The following is a 26,273-nucleotide window of genomic DNA, read 5'->3' on the forward strand; positions in this document are numbered from 1 at the left end:
TCCTGTATATTTTACCATTATGCTCCTCTACTCTGAGCATGATGGAGACAGCTTTTCCACAACCCGCCCACGGGGGGGCACTGTCATATAATAATGAAATAATATTTCAATCTGTATTGAAAATATTGTATCATTATATGACTGTAGAATTCGTGTGTTCCTATTTCTTATGGGAAATGAGAAAGAACGAGACTTTCCACGAAGGAAACTTGCTGTAATTGTTGATGCAAAATAAGCATTATCAGATACTATTAAACGAGGCCTCGTTTGAATAATGAGATAAGATGAGACGAGCTGAGTCGAGATGATTTGTGAATAGTAATGAGATTAATAGTTAAAATTAAAGGAGAGAAGATGAGATAGAAATGATTTATGTATCCTTCAAACGGGCTCTAAAAGCTCATTGACAAAGAGAACTGAACACGATACAAAACCATGCGCATATAATTCTTCCTAATCATTGAAAAGGGGCCCCAAGGAAGCCATATTTGGATGTTCTACACCAACCCCAATTCTCGAATTGCAAAATGAAATATCGTAATAACTTTGATAAGGTTAGGATAGCCACATCTTGAAAGATTCCTGGGCTTGAGAATCAAGGCACGATAAAAACTCGTGCTATTTTTGCCGTTGGTTTTCTTGCTACTGTTATTTTGTTGCTAATTTACTGCAACTGCTGCCATCGTTGGGTATATTGGCCTTGTTAATGCTGATTGGTATTGTTGGTTTGTCGACAACAGATGTTAACCGTAAATCTCAAGCTGCATGGGGCGTGCTTTATTGGGTTATGTTCGTTTTGTTATGTGTATCGGTGGCGGGGCTGTGGTCTAAGCTATGGCTTAAACCAAACTTGAAGAAGCACCTGCAGCTTCCCATCCGGCTCCCAGTGAGTAGGATGCTATTATAGTCACCCCAAGATAGGGAAGCTATCTCCGGCTGCTCCAGGAAAAAAACATGCATATATTATAATTATCTCCCATGATCTTGTGTTGCTCTATTGCGTTGTATATGTGAAGTAGTTGTCGCCTGGGTTGCCGGGATGTATTCCTGAATTTTGTATTCTCCGTTCACTTGGTGTAAGGTTATTAAAAAATACTTTAATAATGTTTGATGGCAACAATAACACAAGGGCTTTCCAGGTCAGTGTAGAGAAGGCCATGGAGTGTGCACACTTTCATGCCAGTTCAAACCAAAACAATCATCGTAGTCTCCCTCTCTTTCATTTCAGTTGCCCTCCTACCATCTTCACTAAACATTGTCAAGATCTGAAAAAGGCGCCTATGGATCTAATTCAACCAATTGAAGACAGCATTTACAGAGTATAATGTTCTTCAAACCTTTGACGGAAGCTTGTATTCGAGCATCTCCCTTATATGTAACCGAATAGAAGGCCCCATTGATGAGCAAATATGCGCACTTTTCCAGTACACACCTTTCGCACCCGGTGGCTTGTTGGCTTCTACCGATTTCTGTTGGATAAAGGCAGCAATCGGTAAGAATTATGAAGCATTTCAGAAACCATGGAAGTTTAGGAAATAGGGGGAAGATCGTACTATTGCAGCCAGCAAATTAATAAGAAGATCTTCCTCAGAAAAGTCAGCCTTTCCAAAAGGTAAATGAACAATTCCAGTTTTGTCCGCTCTGTATTCAACTTTTCCCTGCTTGAATTCCGCTATAGCCTGAAACACATAATGGAACAAACATTCACAATACTGCTTTTTTCACAAGCAAAAGAAGAAAAATGTTAATCCACTCGGTTGTTTCTCCTTTTGTTCCCTTAAATTTGGTCATCATTATACTGTTCTTATCACATCATTCTCAGAAACGCAATTCATAATTGCTAGTTAAAGCCGGATGATTCCAATTTCCCTTTCACTTTTGCAGAGACTTATCTACATGAACGAGGAAAATCTAAAGAAAATTGCTGAGTTCCAGTTAAAGGTCCAGAATCAAGAAAGAGATAACCACAATCGCAAAAAGAAATGGAAAAGAATAGTGCATTTGGATATCTTACTTAAGTCTATATTCTACCTGAGTCAGTTGCACGTTTCATAATTACAAGTAGTCATGAAGTTTTATGCCAACCATACTGTTCTGAATTATAAGGACAATACCCTCCCATGCTTGCGGAACCACGCAAAGGGACTTTTTGCACTTAAATCATTCATAAATAAAGCAAACAGAGAATCTTGGTACCATCAAGCACAAAAGTACAGAAATCATCCTAGCAAGCCCAAGTAATCATAGTACTTGATTGACAGCCATCATGGCTGGCCATGCAAAGTAACTAGACGGCAAAGGCAATGTAGTCTACTCGTGTAAGCAATAGAAAGGCCACAAAAACCCTCCAGGAAATAGCAACCAAATGAGGATCCACTTGTAATTTTCTGAAAGCTGAAAGAAAAGGCAAACAAAGATATTTATACCATACCTGAGGTATATTAGGTGTGACAGTACCAGCTTTTGGATTTGGCATCAGCCCTCGGGGTCCCAGAATCTTTCCTAAGCTTGCAACCTGGTACAATCAGCAAGTCTATGTAAATGAAATCTACTTACTTATTATGTTATCTAGTCAAAATAAGAACTCCACGTCAAAGGCAGATAAATTACACAGAAACATGTACATACACAAAATCAGATTCAATCATCATTATCAATTAGTCACATCTGGTTAGTGACACTTCACCATGAAAATGCCCATAATCATTATACTTTTAAGCACCTTAACATGAAGAACTAATAAACTAGAAGTAGACCAGACAAGCTTGTGTGACATAATGGTAATGAGCTACATGCTTGAAAGGAGGAGAAAACTGCAGAACCTCCATTTAAATCTCAAATAGGCAATCAAAATCCCTTTAGTGATATATCTCCAGATTCTTTTTATGTATCTCCAGATTTTTTATAGCTCCATCTAGTTTATAAATCCTTTCTGAGAGTACTCGAATTACATAATAGAAGCAGTACTATCACAATGTATCCAAAAAGGATAGCACACGTCATATCATTCCCATCCTCACTCCGTCCAGATAATTAGAAGGCTATTGATTGATTTTCATTTAAATGGGATGGATATATTCCTCTTCTTAACCAATATTTTTTCTGCACAGAATCTTTTCGACGCAGTTACTTGGAAATTCGAATGTTAATGTATCTTTTTGTCTGATGGATACATCAAATGCATACAGCAGTTAATATAATTAACTAGAAAAAGATATCAAAGATACACCTTAGGCATCATATCTGGTGAAGCGATTAATTTATCAAATTCCATAAATCCTCCTTTTATTTGTTCTATCAAGTCCTCTCCACCAACCAAATCAGCTCCAGCATTCTTCGCTTCATCAAACTTCTCACCTGTAGATATTAAGCTTAATTTAGAATATTCCAGGTAACAAAAAGGAAATAAGAACAACAATACTTTACATGCACATGCTGAAAGGAAAAATATTTCGCTTATTAATACAAATCGTTGCAAAATATATATATATTTTTTTTATATAAGTAGAATCCTTGCAAAATATATCATATAGTGTTTTCAACCAATAAAGATGTAGAGGAAGAAACCATTTATTTATTTTTATCAATGTCAATAGGCACAGCGCAAGTGCATGGGATGTAGAAGAGACACCCCTAGCTAGGAAGAAAAAATAGATACAAGGAAATCATGAAAATTAAGCCCTTTAAAATCTAAAGCTATTGCCCAGAGAAATGACTTGTCGAAAAAGAAGCATCTGAGTTCCTCCAACAAACGTTCCTTATCTTTGAAGTTCTATTCATTTCCATACCTCCAAACACCACAAAAGGCATCTGGAGGAACTAAGTCTAAATTCTGGGAAAATTTGCTGATTACAACATATAAAGAAGATCCACAAATTCAAGTTGTGGAGGAACATGATATGCAAAGTGATGTTTTAACAAAACCTTCAGAGGCTCAGACCAAGAATACGTTCACACAGATAACCACTGGAGACTAAAACATACAACCAAAGTAACCCAGACTTCTATGAAGAGAGCAGCAATTATGTACTCTCAGACAAGGGTAGATGCATAAATAGGTAGATGTTGTAAGAGCAATTAGACAATGGAAAGATCATAACATTACTGATTCGGCAGATTTGGTAGAAAAGAGTCTAATCTTTGGTCATTTCGGAATGCCATGAATCAGATGCAACTCAGAATCTCAAGGATGATCTGGCCTACCTATTTACAGCCCCTAACACAGAAATCTCTTGCATGGTAATCTACACTATTTTAAGTTCACTGATTGAAATGTTAGCAATCCATATACTCATTATATTCATAAAGTGTTGTACATCATTTCTTTTTGCACCAACTCCCTTAAAATAGAAAACCTTGTTTTTATTGATAAAAAAAACATTGTGCTTATGATAGATGACAATGATAAAATATAAGATCAAGTGTAAAAGAATTGGGTATAAAGACTGAAAATTGAGAAGAGCAACTACCTTGAGTAAGAACAGCCACTTTAACAGTCTGTCCAGTTCCCTTGGGCAGATTTACCTAATAACAAATTTGACGAGACAAAAGATGAGGAAAATAAAGAGGCCACCAATCAGATACGTTCCCATAATCAACTAGAGACCAGAAAACTTACAGTTGCCCTCAGCTGTTGGTCGTTATATTTAGGATCGATGTTTAGACGGAAATGGGCTTCAACGGTTTCCACAAACTTTGTACTGGCCATTTCTTTTATCAAAGATATTGCTGAATTCAGGTCATATTCTTTTTTGTTTTCCCTTAATTTTTGAATTTCCAAGAATCTCTTAGACCTCCTCTGACATTATAAAAAACAAAAAAACAAGTTTGAGTTCTTGGAAAATCTCAGGAGAAACAATCACACTAAACTACTAATATAATCGACTAACAGCTTTCTTAAAACTCAACATGAAATATAACAACCTAAATGAGCAATGCACTGAAAGGAAATGGGCAAAATCTCTGAATAAAAAAAACCAAGTAAATCTCATTTGTGAAATCACTCAATAAAGACAACTTGTTTGATAAGCTCAATACAAACTTAACTTACAGGAACTCTTCATAGGCAGCAGAGCTTCTAGTGTTTAACATTTTCATTAGGCAGAGCTTCTAGTGTTTAAAATTTTCGTTGTTTTGGATTGGCGTTTCTTATGCAAGAAATCTGGTGAATCAGTGGATCATCTATTATTAAATTGTAAAGTGACCAGGTTGTGGTATTGCTTGGGTGATGGCTAGGAGGGTGGTGGACCTTTTTGCTTGCTGGAGAGGTTTATGTGCAAATAGCCGCTGTTTGGAATATGATACCTTTATGCCTTATGTGTTGGATTTGGGTTGAGAGAAATGTTTGATGCTTTGAAGATAAGGACCACTCAGTGGATGAACTTAGATGTTTTTTCTTTAATTCCTTATTTCAGTGGGCTTCAGCTATTGTATTTAAGGGAGCTAGTGTCCATGATTTTCTTGTTTCTTTTACTAGTTCATGACATGTAATAGGTTCAGTATTTGTATATTTCCTGTGTACTTGGCTTTGCATTGTTACATGTCTCAATAAAAATTTTTATTCATAAAAAAAATCATTATTGACTTGTAGTCCAAATTAAGTAATAAAAAGAGAACACATAAATCATGGCCATGTTTAGTCACTGATGGAAATCAAACAGCTTCATTATCTAAAGCAGTGCTTAATAGTAACATTCCCCCACCATAAAATGGGGCCCTTAAAGAAAACTGGAACTGCTAAGACAACTGATAGTATACAAAATTTCAAGTTATTTCACTTTATAGTATGGATATTCAGATTAATAAGGGCCATACCAGTTTTCCACTGGGCGTTGATACACACCATAAGCACTCCGTTTGGGAGCTTTTTTTTTTATTGGCACCAGGTGTCCGAGAACAAAGTCCCAACTAATTCTGGGGATGCATAGGCCCTCGGCAAGGAATTTCCCGCAAGTGCACCTCGGGTAATTCAAGGGGAAGTTTCCCCAATCCGATGGTCCCTAGAAATTGTTTGCACCCAAGAGGATTCAAACCTTAGACCTGGAGGAAGCCTACCACCAAGACCAAGGTCTTTACCACTTGAGCCAACCCCTAGGGGTTCTCTGTTTGGGAGCTTAAAAGAGTGAAATAGAATGGGACAAAAATAATGGCGAGAAAATAAATAGAATGGAATGGAATGACTATAATGAAAGGAATGGAATAGAATCCTTTTTGTTTGAATGTTTTAAAGGGAATGGAAAGTTGGGCAGGAGAGGAACGACCGAAACATTGAACATATGGAGCACTCCATGCATGATCTCAAAAGTTTCTTCTTCAGTACTTTATTTTTATGGGCAATTGCTATAGACTTCAATGGATTTAGCTTCCAAGATTCCATGTATCTATTTCAAGCTCTTGACTAGGTGTTTTTTCTAGCATACGTCTTGTGTACTTGGGCTATGCCTATTTCTTCATTAGTATCTCAATAATATTTTTTACCAATTAAAAAGCACGAATGGAAAGTGAATAACCTTATTTAGAAGTATATAATACAAAAATGAATGCAAGTGAATAACTTGTAATAACATTACTATTATGCCTTTTTTTGTAATTTTCCTATTTTAATTTAGAAAATGTACTTTATTGAGACAAGCTTTCAAATATCATTTTCATTTAATAATTACAGAGATGAACTTTCAAATGTAATTTCACTTAATAATTATATCAATAGGTAATTCTTTCACCACCAAACAATAAAAGTTACTAGATCTATTTTGATTATCTTTTTCACTCTACACCGTCTAAACAAAGCATTTATGAAAGTGGAGAGAGGCTAAAGAGTAAAGAGAGAGAATGAGAAGAAATGAAGGGGAATCTACGGGTGAAAATGACAGAGAAAAGTTGTTTAGTATTTTAACAAAATATAGGATAGGGTGTATTATAGAGACTTTGGTCAATATTTTATTAACCCTCATTCCATTCTCTCATATTCCTCCCAATTTCGGAGCGAAAAATGAGATTACAAGGGAATTGGAGGAAATGGCTGAATGAATGAGAGTTCCCTTCCACCCATTTCATTCCTCTTAATTAAACTTCCAAAGAGTTCTAATTAAACTCCCAAACAATAGAAAGAACATAATAATTTTAAAAAAAAATAATCTATTGTTTCCATTACGTTCCCTCCTCCCAAACAGGCTTTCAACTAATCGTGGATTTTAGAAACCAAAGCAGCTAACAAACGAAATTAGCAAAAAAATACAAAGCTTCTTTTCAGAAGAAACAGAGAGCATTCCTTGAACGAGAGTTCCCTTCCACCCATTTCATTCCCTCTTAATTAAACTTCCAAAGGAGGGAATGTTGATTTCATTCCCTTCTTAATCTCAACTCATCTCATCTAATCTAATCTAATCTAATCATTACAACTTTCAAAAATTCTCACACAAAATAAAATAAACAATTCAACTTTTTCAAATCCCAAAATAAAAATAATATTAAAAAAATATATTCTAACAATATTTTATTCAATTTTCAACTTTCATCTCAACTCATCTCATCTCATCTGCGAAAACAAACGAGGCTTAAACTCCCAAACAACAGAAAGAATAGAATAATTTTCTTCAAAAAATTATTTTTTCCATTACATTCCCTCCTCCCAAACAGGCTGTCAACTAATCATCGATTTTAGAAACCAAAGCAGCTAACTGTAATGGACCCAAACTGACTACTTCAATAGAGTCACTCTCCAAAGATATGAGAAGAAGAGAGAATGATAGATGAGGGAAGAAGAAGAATCCAGTTGCTGAATGTACTTTTCGGTTCAGAGCTTTTCCCTCCAACCATCTTTATTTATTTATTTTTTAACAGTAAAAAAGAGAGATATTATATATATGAATGAAATAAACGTAATCCTTGTACACAGGACGTATACAAAGGAACTCCTAAAAACATTCTAAAGGCTAATTAAAGACAAGAATTCCTGAACATTGTCCCCATTTAATACAATATTGGAAAACCAACACATTAGAGTGTGGAGAAAAAAATTCTTCAACTCAGTACTTGTGCGTTCCTTATCTTCAAAACAACGGGTATTCCTTTCCGTCCAAATACACCACATAATACACAGTGGGATCATCTTCCACACTGCTGCCACTTGATTGCAACCTTGCAGCTTTGACCAACATTCCAGCAAGTCCACCACCCGCATAGGCATAACCCAGGCAATATCAACCCTCAGAAAGATCTCATCCCACAACACCCTTGTTACCTCGCAATGTAGTAATAGATGGTCCACAGATTCTCCATTCTTCTTACACAAATAGCACCAGTCCAATACTATGCATCCTCTCTTCCTCAAGTTATCCGTGATCAGTATCTTCCCAAGAGCTACACTCCAAACAAAAAAAGCTACTTTAGGGGACACACGAGCCCTCCAAATATTCTTCCAAGGGAACGGAGTAATCTCAAGTCGTGTTGCCAAGATGCTATAATACATCTTGACTGTACATAACTTATGGTTATTAGACCTCCATTTCAAACTATCTTGCTGTGTCGCTAGAATCTCCGTGGAATATAATAAGCTGAAAAATTCTGAAACAATAGATAATTCCCAGTCATGTAGATCCCTATTAAAAAGGATATTCCACAGATGCATTCCATTAGAGAATATACGCACATCAGCCACTGAAACTTCCCTATCAGCTGCAATAGAATATAAGGTCGGAAAAACTCTTTCCAAAGCCTGGACTCCACACCTCACATCCCTCCAAAATCTGATGCGACTGCCCTCACCAACTACGAAGCGAACTTGATTTACAAAACATGGCCACCCCTTCCTTATATACTTCCATAAACCCACCCCATAGCCCCCACTTACTTCCTTAGAGCACCACCCACCCCAATCTACCCCATATCTAGCATCAATAGTATCCCTCCACAATGACCCCTCATCCAGATGATATCTCCATAGCCATTTTCCCAATAAAGCTTTATTGAAAATTCTCAAATTACAGACACCCAACCCCCCATTCACAACTGGAGCGCATACAGTCTCCCATCTAACCAAATGAAATTTCTTCTCCTCTCCCATTCCACCCCATAGGAACGCCCTAAAGAGTTTCTCCACCCTATTCACCACCCCTACTGGCATAGGAAATAAAGATAAAAAAATACGTTCGGAGATTAGTAAGAGTACTCTTGATAAGCGTGAGACGGCCCCCCTTCGATAAGTACACTCGTTTCCAACCAGCCAGTCTTTTCTCTATCTTCTCCACTATCCCATCCTATATAGCTTTATTCTTGAAAGATGCTCCCAAGGGGAGACCCAAGTATTTCATTGGAAAAGAGGCCACCTTACAATCCAAGAGACTAGCTAACCTGAGAATATTAGGAACCGCACCCACAGGAACCATCTCAGACTTGCCAAATTCACCTTTAGCCCCGATACTGCCTCTAAACAAAGTAGCAATGCTCTTAACGTTTGGATCTGACTACTCTTTGCTTCACAGAAAACTAATGTATCATCTGCAAAAAGAAGATGTGATATGGTGATAGTGCCAACCTCACCATTACCCACCTGAAAACCGGATAAGAAACCTCCCCCAACCGCAGCCTGCACCATCCTACTCAAAGCCTCCATAACAATGACAAATAAAATAGGAGATAAAGGATCTCCCTGCCGAAGGCCTCTTGAACTAGCAAAAAAACCAGCAGGTGTACCATTAACCAAAACTGAGAAACGGGCTGTAGAAATACACTAACGCATTCATGCAATCCACCTAATCCCAAAGCCACATCTCTCAAGCACGTATAAGAGGAATTCCCAATTCACATGGTCATAGGCCTTTTCCATGTCAAGCTTGCACAGAACACCTGAACCTCCCTCTCGTATCTTGTAATCCAAGCATTCATTTGCAATAAGTACTGAGTCAATAATTTGTCTCCCACGAATAAAAGCGTTCTGGGACTTGGAGATAATATGTTCTAACGCCGGGCTAAGCCGGTTAGCAAGGACCTTCGAGATTATCTTATACACACTACTAACCAGGCTTATCGGCCGAAAATCTTCAATAGACGAAGCCCCATTTTTCTTAGGAATAAGAGCAATAAAGGATGTATTGATGGATTTTTCAAACTTCTGAAAGGCATGAAATTCGTGGAAAACCTGCATAACATCATCTTTTACAATATCCCAACAAGTTTGGAAGAACCCCATTGAAAAACCATCTGGCCTCGGCGCTTTATCCTTTGCCATGCCAGCTATGACCTTGTGGATCTCTTCTTCAACAAAAGGTCTCTCCATATTACTCACACTGCGAATCAATTTCCTCAAAATGCAAAGCATCAAGCTTCGGCCTCCAAATAACCGATTCCGAGAGAAGAGACTCATAATGCTGTACTATGCGATTTTCAAGCTCAAAAGGAGAAGATATCACCTGAGAGCCTGATTGAAGTGACTCTATGACATTGTTCCGTCGATGTGAATTAGCCACTTTGTGAAAAAACTTCATACATCTATCACCTTCTTTCAACCAAAGTGCCCTAGATTTTTGACGCCATGAGATCTCCTCTGATAGCAAGACCCTTTCCAAATTTGTCATAACCGCTCCCTTCCTCAATAACACCTCCTTCGTATTTTCTCCCAAAAGCTCTTTATTCTCAAGTTCCTGCAGTTCCTCCAACAGTGAAATCTTTTGGTTGTCAATATGACCAAACACCTCCAAATTCCACTTCTTCAAGTCTTGTTTCAATGCCTTCAACTTACTTGCCAGAATGTAACTTGGTGTACCGACAAACTGATATGAAGACCACCAACCACTAACCCTCTCTACAAACCCATCTGCTGTTAACCACATGTTTTCAAACTTGAAATACCGTCGCCCCCTATGAATACCCCCACAATCCAAAAGGATAGGATAATGATCAGAACTGACTCGAGCTAGTCTTCTCTGGCTTGCTTCCGGATATTTAGCTTCCCATGAAAGAGATACTAAGAATCTATCCAATCTCGACCAAACCCGCCCATTTGACCAAGTGAATTCACCCCCTACCAAAGGGAGATCCATAAAATCTAGATCAAATATGAACTCGTTGAATTCCTCCATGGCCAAAGAATGACGATAGTGTCCTGACCGCTCATTAGGAAACCGAATAGTATTAAAATCACCCCCCATGCACCACGGCACCTCCCATAAGGAGTATACTCCTGCCAACTCCTCCCACAACCTTCTCTTGTCCCGATCCACGTTAGGACCGTAGGAACCTGCAAATGCCCATTCCCATCCATCATCCACATTTTTAAATAAAGTCGCAACCATAAACTCTCCAACACATTCCTCAATCATCTCAACCACTCTTTTATCCCACATAAGCAATACTCCACCTATGGCTCCCGAAGAGGCCAAATAAGTCCAATCTACATATGAACACCCCCATAAACCGCGCACGAATTTCCTGTCAATAAAACGTCTCTTTGTTTCTTGCAAACACACCACATCACCCTTCCACAACCGCAATAAAGCTTTGATTCGGAGGCACTTATTACGATCATTAAGCCCCCAGACATTCCATGATAAAATCTTAGGCTTCATAAACAACTATGTTACCCCTCCCCCTCGATCGATCCCTTCCACCACTCCCTTCTTTCGTATCATAATTAATAGAGCAAGTTAACTTTTTAAGCTCCCTATCCCGCTTAGAGGCTGACTTTGAATGACTAGCCTCAAGTGCTACAAGAGGGCCTTAAATTGTTCTTCGTACCCTCCAAACGAAATCCCAATGACCTCCTGAATTTCCTCCACTTTTTTGAAAACCCACTTTGACGAAGAACTCCCATAATTACTGGGTGGGAGTGTGCACAAGGGTGTTAGAGTGACCCCCTCTTCAGCATTACTGACAGAAGCAAATAATGCCAATTCCGAGCCACCTACAACTTCTGATTCGACCCTAGGTTCCCCTGCATACCCCACAGAAACATCAACACTTGGTTCCATTGTGTACCCCTCAGAAACAACCAACCCCTGTTCCAACGAAAATGCAGAAACTCCCTCCCCTACACACAACTGTTTCTAAGCCTCCTCCAACCCCAACCCGTGAACCATCAACAGACAAAACCCACTCGTAGGCTCCTCATAAACTCTCGGAGCCCTCAGTAGGGAGAGCCCATGCTCCAGCAAGTGAGACTACACAAAAACCGTTGCTGTCCCTTCGTCCACCTCACACGGCAGCTTCTGTGACTCCTCCACTAACAACCTACAACACGACGACGTAGGAATAGTGGGTATCGGCCCTTGCTTAGTCGAAACCATGCCTTCCTCGATAACCTCCTGGCGAGGTGCCTGAACCGGCTCACCCTGATGCTTCTCGAGGACGGTCGGGAGTTTCTATGCCGGTACCGTAGCCATTCTGGCACGTATCGGTGTCCTGGAAAGCTGCGCAAGGCACTGACCCGAAATATCGAGTGGTACCCGAGTCGCCTTCCAAACCTTATTTGAACCCGCAACCTGACCCGGCCCCTTGGCCCTTTCCCCCTTCGCCAACCCAGCCAGCTTCCCATCCCAGCCCAACTTCCCTTCCTTTACACCCAGCCCATCTTCCCTTCCCAGCCCATTACCCGAATCCTTCACTCCCTTCCCCTTAACACACCGTTTAAGCTCGATCAACTCTTCCAACAACAGCCCCACTTTAATCTCCATATTACACAGACCCCTTAAAAGAAATTCTTCTTCTGTTTCACTGCCTCTGCACGATCTCTGCGCAACCTTTGGCACTATAGGCACCACTCCACTCACCTCTTACTGCCGTACTTTCTGCACTTGAAGGACCTCACTGTACGACCTTGAGGCATCCACCATCAATGAAGGAGCATCAACCTTGGCTGCCTGCGAATGCCATGGGAGTGCCCTCACTCTGTTACTCACCCCCCGAAACAGAGGGATGAGCCATGAACTCCCTCAACTTATCTCCAAATTTCCTCCACCCCTCACCCTTCCTGCCCTCTGGAACCACTAACATACCTCTCCTCTTTTCATGCCCAAAATCCGAAATGGAGAAATATCTTCCATTGCGGTTGCACCCCCTTTGTATCATTAAAACTGCATTTCCAGTTCTACGAGTTCTAAAAAACTCTGAAGAGCCCAAAGATGCAGCACACTCCCTCACCATCAAACCCAACCACCCCAAAGCCTCATGCTCTAATGAAATGTATTTCACCACACGCCAACTACTCTCAGTGATTCTCCACCACCTATCATTCTCCCTACTGAACACAAATACCTTCTGTTCAATGAAGACCTCTGTGCTCATACCCATCTTCACCCTACAATGCACTATTTCGAGAATCTCCAATCTAAAACTTAACACTCCACTAAACTACAAGCTAATCACCACACTGAACTACCACCATTGAACATGCCAAACTCCAACAACAAGAAGAACAGAAAAAAAAAAAAAAAACCAAGAAAGACACAAAGTGTACGGAGAGGAAAAAAAAAAGAGAGAGAGAGAGAGAGAGAGAAATTTCCTCAACAACAATAGCTAAGTATTCATATGAAACGACAGTGTTTAACAACGTCCCTTACACTTTTAGTAAGTAAGAAACGACTGCGTTACAATTAATAAGAAGGAAAAGTGCTAAACGACAACGTTCTACTAAAGAAACAACTAACTAATTCTATATAATACGACATCGTTTCAGGTCTGTTCTTCAAATACAACTAACAACTATCACCTTCCTTTTCTGTCTTCAACACACAGAACCACCTCCATCCACCAACACCTTGCCCACTGCCATAACCCCTATGCAGACTGCAACCCTTCCACTCCAGCATCTTCTCAGCCCATAACACTAATAAACGAAATTAGCAAAAAATACAATGCTTCTTTCCAGAAGAAACAGAGAGCATTTCTTGAACGAGAGTTCCCTTTCACCCATTTCATTCCCTGTTAATTAAACTTCCAAAGGAGGGCATGCAGATTTCATTCCCTTTTGATTAAACTCCCAAAAAATAGAAAGAATAGAATAATTTAAAAAAAAAAAAGATTTGTTCCATTACGTTCCCTCCTCCCAAACAGGCTGTCAACTAATCATGGATTTTAGAAAACAAAGCAGCTAACAAACGAAATTAGCAAAAAATACAAAGCTTCTTTCCAGAAGAAACAGAGAGCATTTCTTGAACGAGAGTTCCCTTCCACGGTTCCACCTATTTCATTCCCTTCTAATTGAACTCCCAAACAACAGAAAGAAAAGAATAATTTAAAAAAAAAAAAAAATCCATTACGTTCCCTCCTCCCAAACAGGCTGTCAACTAATCATGGATTATATAAACTAAAGCAGCTAACAAACGAAATTAGCAAAAAATACAATGCTTTTTTCCAGAAGAAACAGAGAGCATTTCTTGAACGAGAGTTCCCTTCCACCCATTTCATTCCCTCTTAATTAAACTTCCAAAGGAAGGGAATGCTGATTTCATTCCCTTCTAATTAAACTCCCAAACAATAGAAAGAATAGAATAATTTAAAAAAATATATTTTTTCCATTAGGTTCCCTCCACCCAAACAGGCTGTCAACTAATCATGGATTTTAGAAACCAAAGCAGCTAACAAACGAAATTAGCAAAAAATACAATGCTTCTTTCCAGAAGAAACGGAGAGCGTTTCTTGAACTTCAATTCTGAAATGATAACCCAGCGGTCAACACATTAACACGCATAGTTCATGTAATCGGAACAACAACAGCAGGGAGAATAGAAACAACAATGCCCAAGTAAAAAGAGAATAGTACCTATCAAAAAGAATAAAGAGAGTAGCAACAACTGGAAATCATGAGCGGTACTCTTTCTCTAAAAACGTAAAGAAAAAAATAAATAAAAAATATAAGGCATACTCTGTTTGTATAAATTGGCAACAATTTCCGAAATCGAAACCTCAGGGCAGTAACATAAACCTAAACAAGCAAAACCCACCGATCACCAAAAAACATACAAGACCAAAACAAAATACAAAAAGCTCAAAACTTTTTTTCCACATACCCTGTCTCTCTTCAAAAGCAATGCTGCCTTTCCTTTTTTTGGTTTTGGCACGGAAACAGTACCAGACTCAGCAGCCCCTTCCACTCCTTCTTTCTCTTCCACAGCCTCAGCCACCTCTGCCTCGGCAGCCAAAGCAGCAACAACAACACGGGTATGGTAGGACCCACCAGACTGGTCTCGTCTGTGAAAATTAACATTGGCCCACCTGTTTGGCCTTCTCTCTCTAGGCTTCAAGACCAAAGGGTAGAGGGAGAAGGTGGTGGAGAGTGGTTTGGGCTTGAAGGACAGAAGGGAAGGGATGAGGTCTTGGTGGTGCACGGATGAGGCGGCGTATGTTAGCATCAGAGATGAGGGTGCGGTACAGGTAGCCATTTGAGAGCTGCGTTTCTGAGTGAGTGTAGCCGACGTGAGAAGCGTTTGTTATCTTATTACAATATCAGGGTATTTTTGTATATGTATATGGAGATAAGAGGGATCACTTTGTGTGTCGTAGAGCTCCTCCAGATCGTAGACCATTACTACAGTATGCTATTTCAATTTTACAAAAATAATAATGATAACAATAAATTAATAATACCAACAAATTCAGATAAAATTTCTAAACCCAAAAATAATTATTAGTAATTTTTTTAATCATTTTCTTTTTAAATTTATCAATGATATTTTATTATAAATACCTAAAATATTAAATTTTTTTAATAAAATAGTAAAAAAAAATGGTTTATTTTATAAATGATCTTATCAACAAATATTATATTTTGAAAAAGGATCTGTACTGAAAACATAGACCATTTAAAAGATAAAAAGTTTCTTTGTATTAGAGATGCACATACCTATCATTATTCAATTACATTCGTCTTTATGAGTGATATATTGCAAGTGCTTTGATCCGAGTCGTATGTTTAATACTCTTATCCCTTATCCCTACTCTCAGCTACACTATTATCAACTCCTGATTTCTCATGGAAGAAGATCAAATCTTGATGGTGGCAATCAGTCTAATAAATGGTGTTATTATTACTAATGTAATAAAAGTCGCATAATTTTCATGTAGCACATTTGAATACTATATAAGTTACTTGACAATGTGATGTGTAGTCGTTGGAGAGTGAGATGCACATTGACGCGTGAGATTCATGCGTAGCTCGAACGGTTCGTGATGCCCAGGAACTGGTCTGTTTGTGACACCACTATAATGTGATATAATATAATGTGACCATGTGACGGGGTCTGAGTTGAAAATTGGATTTCATCTTCCCCAATCTAATAAAAAAAACAAAATGCTGGAAAAATAAATTTTGGCTGGACAGGGAGGGAGGTCCGGCATGGGGGAGTCATGAAGGAGGGAGGATCAGGTGCGTGCCACACATAGACATAGTCACTGGCGCGTCCCGCTCTTAATTTCTTGTGGCAAGCAAAACTTTAGAGAAGAGGCTTTACTTTTCAGCTGGGAATTGACCCATGTGTCGTCATGCATGACTTGACTAAGATAATGGTCCTTAATATTTTACGAATTTCTGTGGCTTCTAATGCATGAGGGTGTGCAAACTGCAAAGTCATTCACATGTTTGGAACTTTGGATGCTACCCCAGATTTCTGGTGTTCTGAATTTCTGACATTAATGTAATGGGTCTCGTCTAATTGATAATCTCCTAGCAGTAATCTGGTTTGGTGCAATGAATAATGTGATCAAATTCTTGTCGTTTTGGAGTGAATGTTCCAACTGAATTGAAACATCTGGTGGGAATTCGAGTCCAATAAGAATAATGAAAAAGAATTAGAAATCTGATTTCAAGGTTGCTAGTGAGAGCTGGATAATGAAGGTAGGTACGTGTGTTTATACAGTGCATTAGTATAATAATTATCGATTGAGTTTAGGCTAAAAAACGTGGGGGCCTCCGGTGTCGGGTAGTCATCGTTGTCACACGCCATCATCTACGTACTAATTTATCTACCACCAAACAAACCGTTTCCAAACTCCCCCACCAGCCCCCAGTCAGTCAGTCCCTTCTCATTTCCAAGTCTCAAACAGTCTCGCAGCTACGCCACCACCTCCTCTCTCTTTCTCTCTGTCATGGCAATCACCAATATCTCCAACTTCTTTCTCCCCTCTCCATCTCATTCCTACCACCACCACTACCGCGCTTCACCTCAAACCTTCACTGTCATCACCCGACGCTTTGTCACTACCCCCCCTGCCACTTCCAACCTCTTCAACCCCTCCCTAACTTTCACCACCCGTCCCAGACCCACCATCATCTACTCCACCGGAAATGGAGGAGGCGGTGCAGGAGGAGGAGGAGGTGGTGGTGGTGGTGGTGGTGGTGGTGGGGATAGTGATGGTGATGATGACGCGGAAGACCGGGAGAGGAACAGAGAAGAGGCGGTAATGGCCTTGGGAGAGGCGGGGAGGTCAGTGGAGAGCGTGGACAAGGACTTGAGGGCGGCGATTGAGGCCGGGAGGGTGCCGGGGTCGATTGTGAGGAGGTACTTTGAGCTGGAGAGGTCGGCGCTATTCCGCTGGTTGCTTCAGTTCGGTGGGTTCAAGGAGCGGTTGCTTGCCGATGATCTTTTCTTGGCCAAGGTTGCCATGGAATGTGGCGTTGGGATCTTCACCAAGGTTTGCTTTCAGCTTCACATCACACTTGTCCATTCTATGCTTATCTTCATCGTTATAGTATATATATGTTTTGTGTTGTTCCCTTTATTAGTATTTTTCGTTTGATTTATTATCAGACTGCGGCAGAATTGGAGCGGCGTAGAGAAAAGTTCACCAAGGAACTGGATTTTGTCTTTGCCGATGTGGTTCGTTTTTCTTGGATATCTGAATATTAGAATATGTTGCATCCCCCAAAAGAATCTCTCTCTCTCTCTCTCTAAATCAAGTATAGTTTCCTTTAGCATTAGATGAAAAGTTTAATGCAACAGAACCCATTACAGAGCAACTTTAGGAAACAAGTTTTTCATACTGAATAGTATGTGTGCTAAAGTAAGTACAACACACATATACGTATGAGTGACACTGACTAAATATATGGCCCTTTAAGGCTTTGAAGAAAGCTATCTTGAACCCAGGTTAATCAAATATATGGCCCTTTAGAGCAGAAAGTGGATAAATTTATCACTGCTTCTGTCGAGTTGAGTAAGAATGTAGGATTGTTCCACGCTACATCTAAATTATTCTTGTCCCGTCACAAAAGTTTTTTACTTACTGCACCAATTAAAGAAAAAAAATAGTCACAATAGGATAGGGTACGTCACTGAGTACATATTTAATTGATACATAAGCTAGAGCCAAACTTCAATGCAATTCACGCATACCATCACAAAAAATTATCTTAGTTCAACTCTACCACCCATGAACTACATATTTATTTTGATATTGTAATATAAATTTAGCAAGCCTTCCACCAGCTACATATATAGTTAGTCGTTCTTCTCTATGGAATGTTGCGTGGTTCCAAAGTTTTATGGTTTTACTCTCGTCTCTTGTTTGTTTTAACTCGATATCTCTTGTTTTGTTACTAATTCATGCCATATCAATACCTTTCCCATCTTTCTATATTTTCCTTTACCTCAGGTAATGGCCATTATAGCAGATTTTATGCTTGTCTGGCTTCCAGCACCTACTGTTTCTCTCCGGCCACCTCTTGCAGTTAGTGCTGGACCTATTGCTAAGTTCTTCTATGGCTGTCCCGATAATGCATTTCAGGTTATTGTTTATAGCAGTATTTATTTGGTTGTTGGTGTTTAGGTTGTCGTTTTCACAGGCAAATGCAGCATCATATGAACCTAATGTTGTCGGTGGCATGCTTTTTAAACCCTGTCTGCAGGTGGCTTTGGCTGGAACATCTTATTCACTTTTGCAAAGAATAGGTGCAATAATGGTATGTGTTGGATGATTAGAGAAATTTTAGCTGTACTTTGAAATGTATCAGGACTTCATGGTATATCTATCTGTTATGCAGCGTAATGGAGCCAAACTATTTGCAGTTGGGACCGGTGCATCTCTGGTAAGTGAAATATAATGTTTTGAAATTCCCTATGTATTTTTCCTTTAGAATTCCTCCTTGTTCTAATGCTGTGAGATATCGTTGTGCTTTATGGTCCAGAAGTGTGCATTTCCATTGTTGATTGCCATCTACAATCCCCAAGCATTATGAATGAGGAAAGCTATTATTAGTGCTTTCCCAAACAATTGAGATATTGTTCTATAACTACTTCTGTTTTTCAGGTATTCTTTGTGGAAAACTTATTTGGAGTCTGTTCCCATTCACAATGATACACAAAACTTTCTGGTTTGAAATGTGGAAACACAGTGCACAAGGCTATTTCAAATTGAATGTAATTGGGTGCAAATTGTTTCATGTGGTTTTGAAATTGATGGCAGTTGATAAATGTGAGAATAGTTTTCAAAGAATTAACCTCTTTGAGTCCCGCAATATAACTTTTAATGCTCAAAACTTCTGTAACAAAGAAATAGAAAAATGCATAGAAGAATAATTTTTTGTACGAGTTGTTCTTAATCAAAAGACTGAATCAACAATTAAGGCTTTTTGGCAGATTCTTTTATGTGAGTTTGTATATTTGACAGTGAATGCTCTTTGAAAGTGAAAAACACAAATTGTATGCTTGAATAAAGATGTACCGTGAAAGTTTGGTATCCAAAATCCTTGGTGGTATGGTATTCTGTTGAACTTCTATGTGGTAGAGAATAAAAGGGCTCATCTCAAAGTTCCATCAGCAGAAATTTTTTGTATATGATTGACAAAATCATTATTCATTCGACGTCATATGACTGATGGTAGCATTTTCAGGTTGGTACAGGTATAACAAATGTATTGATCAATGCCCGAAAGGCTGTTGATAAATCTTTCGCTGGCGAAGCAGAGGATGTACCTGTATTATCAACCAGTGTTGCATATGGTGTTTATATGGCTGTTTCTAGCAACCTAAGGTATGAGGTTTTAAAGGAAATAAATATCTATAATTACTCTAAGCTTCTAGGAATTTACTATTGTTAACTGTATCATTGTATTTGAAACCCTATTCAAATTATCTCAAATCTAACATTCTTGATTATCCATTGTTTTTTTATAACATGTCAAGTTAAGGAACTTCCCTCTTACATATTTCGAATGTAGTGTTAGAAAAGAAAGACGAGAGGAGAGGTGGGTGATGAAAGATGAGAGGGTGAAGAGAGGTCTTCTCCCTCCTCCCGAAGATCAGCCGCACTAGGGTTTTGGGAGAGTTTCAGGGAGAGAGTTTCAAAGTAGTAGTTTTTTTCATAAATCTTTAATTGATCACTCCCCCGACAGGAAAAAAATAAATAAATAAATTGATGTAATTTTTCCCGGATACGTGCTGGGAACTGGGAAGTATTTGGATCAATATTATAAATGGGTGAGGCTAGTTATAACAGATCATCATCTCCATATGCAGCCAGTTAACAGGGATATTTTGCTTTTTTTGTCAATAGGTACCAAGTACTTGCGGGAATAATTGAACAACGAATCCTAGAACCCTTGCTACACCAGCACAAGATTATACTAAGTGCTATTTGCTTTGCTGTTCGAACTGGCAACACATTCTTAGGGTCATTAATGTAAGAATTGATCTCTCCTTCGATGTCATCTCTTCAGGTTGTTGCACTTCCTTTTCCACTTCTTATGATGACTGACACTGTATATTCTGCATATAGGTGGGTGGATTATGCACGCTGGACTGGAATACAAAAGATAAGGGAGTAGAGCATTGGCTGGAAAAACTAAGTTATATCATTGTTGCAAGTAAAATTTACATTAGAATAAGATATAACTTCTATATGTGGATTTGCATGGGATGATAGGGGATCGATTTGGGTGCTTTGGTTTTGCATACCCCGTGGTAGAACTCTGGCCGTAAATTTATTGTAATTAATAATGTTATAGGCCCTAAAACCTCCTTATATTCCAGAATGTCACTGTCGCTAGCACAGCAAAAACATGCTGATGCAGAATTGTAAACAGAGCTGCCCTCACCAGGGGTTTGATATTTGTTAGATTTGTGGTGTTTGAAGAATGCAATGAATGTTTGCTTTGGTGAGCTGATGGGCAAGATAGGTTGACATCTTTGTCAATGTCTAACTTTCATTTGTGAGCGAATTTCACTTGCCTCTTTTTATAGTATGCTAGTTTCAAATCTGAAGCAGAGTCTATCTTATGTGTTGCTTTCTCCAATTGCAAGCAAATTGTCCAGCAAGTTAGATCCAAATTTCAATACCATTCATCCTTTGTTTTGGTTTCAATGGATGTTTTTTCATTGTAGCCCTGCTTCTTCTGCTTGCTTCATGGATGAGAGGACACTGGTCCTTTCACACCTCAACTATTTTATTTGGAAAATGATATTTTTCATCCTAAATTTGTTCATCTTCAATTATACAGTTGGTTTGACTTATTTTAAATGTTTTTTTTATGTGACTGATATAAAAAGCTATTTATATTGCGGCACATCAAATAGTATGAATTGGGTTTTAATATGAGAATTGATAGTTGATGCTGTGAGTGCGCAAGTGTCGAACAATTGCTTTGAGAAAAGTGAATAAATACGATACCCATATAAGAAAAAATTAATTTTTTAAAAATGAACTTCACTCTTTTTCAAAGCGACTGCACGACTCTTGTACACTTCATGACTGTATGTAGCATTATTCTTTTCTTTTTGAGTATATTTTTAATTTACCGGTTTTTTGAACTTAATAAATACTTGCTTATTTTAAATACTCGATTGATATTCAAATTTGAAAAACCTTTTGAATTTGTAACAGATCATAATCTTATGAATGTTTTCAATGTATTAAATGTGCACAAATAAGTGAAGAAGCAAATGAAAAATTGTTTCGTGAAAAAGCAAATAATAATGGTGCAATCAAAGTAGATCTATTACAAATTGTGTATACAATTATGGAAAATGATAAAAAAAATGTTGACCCGATACCAATTCTAATAACTTAATTCGAATGGCACGTTTAAAATATGATTATTTATTTATTATTTATATTTGAAAAATTCTAGACATAAGCCTCACACTTCTGCACACCACTTAAAAATATATAATATTATTTTTTTACCCTCATATTTCTTAACATGTGAAATGTGAAATATCAAGCATGAGGGTAAAAAAGTAAAATTACATATTTTTAAGTAGTGTGCAATAATGTGAGACTTCTGTATAGCACAACTATTTATATTTTAATAATTTAATACAAACTCAAATGAGCCAACACTCTCAGAACAGGGAATTTCCGGACCCTCCCTGCATTCAGCAGGAACATACTCAATCTCGTATAATGCAGCAATTGATAGAAACCACCAAGGAGACATCATCCTTGCAGTAACAAGCTATATGGCTACAACATATCTGAAACAAAAGGGGAAGCAGCAGCGGCTCTTCTAACAATTAAAGAGGCTTCATTCAGACAACTTGAGAGAATAATAATAGAAGGGATCCAAAATTCAAGAATACATGAAGATTGGTGAATTGATCCCATCATCCAAGACATCTCGTCCATTCTTGAGTCTTTCATAAGCTGGAAAATCTAAAAAACTAATTGGTTCCAAAACCGATCAGCGTATTTCCTGACGCAATGGGCAACTGCCAATTCTCAACTTGGTAGCATACCTCTTAACTAGTCTCCCTTCCTTTTTCAATTTTTATAGCGGTAAATATTTTTCTCAGTAGTTGTATTAGAATTATTTTATTATTGATCCAATATTAAGATTTGATCTGTAAGATTTAAATTTTAAAATTTATCTTTTAAATTAAATTATATTATGTAAATATTTTATTAATTATGTCATCTATACCATAGAATTTTTAATTGTAATATACATTTCCATGAAACTATTGAACTTCATTTCCTATTATTAATGCATGACGTGATTATGAAAAAAAAAAAAAAAAGAGAAGAAAAAAATGAATGGAAATAAGGAAGGGTTTGGAGTGGGCCTAAGGCAACCTGGACCGCAGGCCCTCTACCCCTAATGGGCAAATTTTGACCATTTTCTCCACCGTAAATACCCAAACCCTACTTAAAACCTCAGAGACAAAAGGGTGGACGACCGAGAGAGAGACAGAGAGAGAGATGACGCAGAAATCAAACCTTTTCAAAGGCCAACACAAGAAGAAATCCGTCCCTCCCAACCGCCATGGCAAAGTCCCTCAAATCCGCAAAGGTGCCCATCTCTATCTCTCTCTGCGTATCTGTATGTCTGTATTTTCGTCACTTTGTGGAGTTTTTGTAATTGACATTTCATTCATCTATTTTTTCGGCAGGGAAAAGATATGTGAAGCCATCCAAGATTACCAAGGAGATGGATGTTGATCGTGTATGTTCCATTTTCCTCACACTTATAATAAACTTTTCCTTTGACCTGTCTTTTTTCCCCCCTTTGTTTTTCCGTCTGTTAGGTCTGGTTTGGTCTACGTTAATAGGTTCGGGATGTGTATTAAAAGTCTAATCAGCTTGATTCTCTTGCCCTTAGTAATCCCGCAGTGGGTAATAAGTTCATAAGATGATCTTTACGAATTACGTACAAGAAAGTTAAACTTTTCTTCAGCCAAATGAATGGCCAAAATGGGGCAAGATTTATGCTTTCAACGAACCCTAGCTTAGTGAAGTTCTTAAGTTCAAAATGAGGCAAGACTTGAAGCAGGGTTGGAAGGAAATGCCATTTTCTTTTTTAACTTTTGGTCCTTGAGAAGACAGGCAGTCATGAGTAGTTTTGTGGGTTATATAGGATGGGCTTGAAGTGATCCTTTCCCAATTGATCTCAGACACCCAATGTACTTGCACTTCTGGTTGTTGAGTCTCGCCGCCCTTCATGTCTTTACGCACACTATGTTTTTAGCTCATTTGCTGATCGGTGTGACAAAGGTTTAATTTTTCTTTGATGGAATTTTGGATGGAATTATGGAGTCATTAGCATTGAATTTCCATACTTTAAAACTTTAAACCCATTGTGAGTTCTTCTCTCTTCGTTTTTACCATCGAGTTCCCGGGCAGTTATTAATGCCACATTCATGTAATACATATCATGACACGGTGGCAGGCCTGTATGCAATTGGGCTCCTCAGTTGCTATATTCTGTATATGAAACCATTCACCTTTTTTTTCATAAGTAGTTAAGTACAATAAAATTTTATTGAAAACTATTCACCTTATTCACTCTGGCTTTGTTTTGATGACGGCATTTAATTAACAGCAACCCCCCTGTTCTCTTCTCTCCATTTTAAAGTAGAAGCTGTTTTTATGGGTATCTTTGTACACGGGAGTCATAGGCATGACTTCTTTTACTCTTGGTGATAGAAGCCTTGTTATCAGCTCAGCTGGTGTCACCATCCTTTAACGAAAACTATACAAATAATGAAGAGGTTGGAAAATAGATGATAAAGGAAGCCAAAGGATCTCTGCCAGTTTTCTTCTTATGTTTCCTCACTCCAGAAGAATTTACTTATTTAGATTCATCAATGATGATCTTCTCTTATTCAACTTGATCGAAACAGGAGCTGAGCAAGTTTATTAATCACTGCAATGAGGTCAAAGCTGCCACTGCAGCTAACAAGGATGGTGGCCAACTAAGTATTGTCAAAACACCTGCAGAGTCAAGTGCTGGGGAGAAGAAATAGTAGATGATAAGACAGCATAAGCATGGATTGAGAGAATTATAAGTTGTATTGAAAGATGATGTCAAGCAGCCTTCATGTTGCAATTCTTTTTTCATTTTCCGGCTTATGTTCACTGTGTTATAAGAGTATTGCATAAAACAAGATGTTAATAGCTTGTGCTGCTAAATCTTTTTGTAAAGTTCGGCAGACAGGGTTTTGATGCTACGTGAGGTTGATTGACTTTATCTACTGGTTTCTAAGAAATCCATTATCTTTACAATTTGTGAGGTAGATTAACATTATATTCAAATGGTTAAGGAAATCTAAGCAGTTTATATGATTGAATGATTGAATTGAACGTCTTAATTTGCATTTTCTGCTATGAAGCTTAGTAGCGAATGCACAATGGACTTGCCAATTGATTAGTCAGACCTCCAAATTCCAATCGTTTGATCAAACCAAAGAGTGTACACTATCTCTTGATCATCTTCAGACATTCTCTATATCTCTGTGTATATAGAGAGTACATGTAAGAATAGAGAGAAAAAGAAGGAAGAAGAAATATGACGATTGAAAATTGATGAAATGGTGCTACAACTTTTCATTCATTGCGCATTCCTTTTACAGACTATCTATGTATAGCAAAAAATCTAACCAACTAACAGACTAGGAATAAAAATCATTGTACAATTCACTACCTAATCCTGTAAATACAAAATTGTACACGACACCTCATCCATTTGAGAGACTTTCTAGTAAACTATTTACAATGGAATCTTTCCTTATTAGTGTTGAATGCAATGACAGCTTCTGCAAGTCTGGTGCAGTATTGTTGCCACGAGTGAGTTGATCATCATGGTCCTGCAGCTTCAAGGTAGTGGGACATTGTGATGCATACTCCCCCCCGGCCAACGGGCGCACGCAAGATGTAGAATATGGATTTACTATTCACATCTTGGAAAGGTGTGAGTAGAGAAGATAAGAAGGCAAGGATTTTGTAAATATGTCAGCAAGTTATGAATGAGTTGGAACATGAGCAGTCTTGATGTTGCCTTTAAGGATTTTGTCTCAGATAAGGTGGCAGTTCACTTCGATATGTTTGGTTCTCTTATAGAAAAATGGGTTAGTTGATATGTGAATTGCAGCTTGATTATCACAGTACAAGTCAACAGCTTGTGGATAGGGAATAGAGAGGTCAGAGAAAAGTTGTCTTAGCCAAGTAAACTCTATGGAAACGAAAGCCATGGCATGATATTCTACCTCAGCAGAAGATCTAGAGACAACAATTTGCTTTTTGAATCTCCAAGAGATGAGAGAGTGGCCTAAGAAGATGCAGTAGACAATGACAGATTTTCTTGTATCAAGGCAAGAGGCTGAGTCTGAGTGACAATAGCCTTTAAGATGAATTGAAGATGTTGAAGATAAGACGATGCCTTGGCTATGAGCATTTTTAATGTATCTTAGAATTTTGTGGGCTGCTACAAGATGAGTGGAAGTAGGATGATCTAAAAACTGACTAAGGGCATGGGTAGGGTAGCTGATATATGGTCTAGTCAAGGTGAGGAATAGCAGTCTGCCTATGAGGCGCCCATGATCAGTGGGATTAGGTAGAGGGTGGCCAGAGGA

At 38.4% G+C, this 26,273-nt stretch overlaps 3 protein-coding genes across 5 annotated transcripts; 2 read left to right on the forward strand and 1 right to left on the reverse strand.

Moving 5' to 3' along the window:
• Positions 1–1,075: 1,075 nt before the first annotated feature.
• Positions 1,076–15,455, reverse strand: LOC108988389 (50S ribosomal protein L1, chloroplastic). Of its 2 annotated transcripts, XM_018961640.2 has the most exons (8): positions 15,003–15,437; positions 14,858–14,917; positions 4,619–4,798; positions 4,470–4,524; positions 3,230–3,357; positions 2,432–2,515; positions 1,554–1,679; positions 1,076–1,469 (listed from the first exon to the last, which is right to left on the reverse strand). In XM_018961640.2, the coding sequence occupies exons 1-8, from the start codon at positions 15,372–15,374 to the stop codon at positions 1,332–1,334; spliced, it is 1,143 nt and encodes a 380-aa protein (XP_018817185.1). In that variant the 5' UTR covers positions 15,375–15,437; the 3' UTR covers positions 1,076–1,331. The 2 variants fall into 2 exon arrangements, with proteins under 2 accessions (XP_018817185.1, XP_018817192.1); XM_018961647.2 differs by lacking the exon at positions 14,858–14,917 and having other exon boundaries at positions 15,003–15,455.
• A 1,505-nt stretch (positions 15,456–16,960) lies between these two features.
• LOC108988401 (protein RETICULATA-RELATED 4, chloroplastic-like) lies at positions 16,961–21,091 on the forward strand. Of its 2 annotated transcripts, XM_018961659.2 has the most exons (8): positions 16,962–17,622; positions 17,739–17,807; positions 18,583–18,714; positions 18,836–18,889; positions 18,971–19,015; positions 19,820–19,959; positions 20,482–20,607; positions 20,704–21,091. In XM_018961659.2, exons 1-8 carry the CDS (start codon positions 17,077–17,079, stop codon positions 20,750–20,752), a joined length of 1,161 nt encoding a protein of 386 aa, XP_018817204.1. In that variant the 5' UTR covers positions 16,962–17,076; the 3' UTR covers positions 20,753–21,091. The 2 variants fall into 2 exon arrangements, with proteins under 2 accessions (XP_018817211.1, XP_018817204.1); XM_018961666.2 differs by lacking the exon at positions 17,739–17,807 and having other exon boundaries at positions 16,961–17,622.
• A 1,988-nt stretch (positions 21,092–23,079) lies between these two features.
• On the forward strand, positions 23,080–24,991 carry LOC108988412. The gene is made up of 3 exons (XM_018961680.2): positions 23,080–23,215; positions 23,316–23,368; positions 24,546–24,991. Exons 1-3 carry the CDS (start codon positions 23,125–23,127, stop codon positions 24,666–24,668), a joined length of 267 nt encoding a protein of 88 aa, XP_018817225.1. The 5' UTR covers positions 23,080–23,124; the 3' UTR covers positions 24,669–24,991.
• Positions 24,992–26,273: the final 1,282 nt, after the last annotated feature.

This window comes from Juglans regia, chromosome 5 (genome assembly GCF_001411555.2).
Source record: "Juglans regia cultivar Chandler chromosome 5, Walnut 2.0, whole genome shotgun sequence".
NCBI classification, from domain to species: Eukaryota; Viridiplantae; Streptophyta; class Magnoliopsida; order Fagales; family Juglandaceae; genus Juglans; species Juglans regia.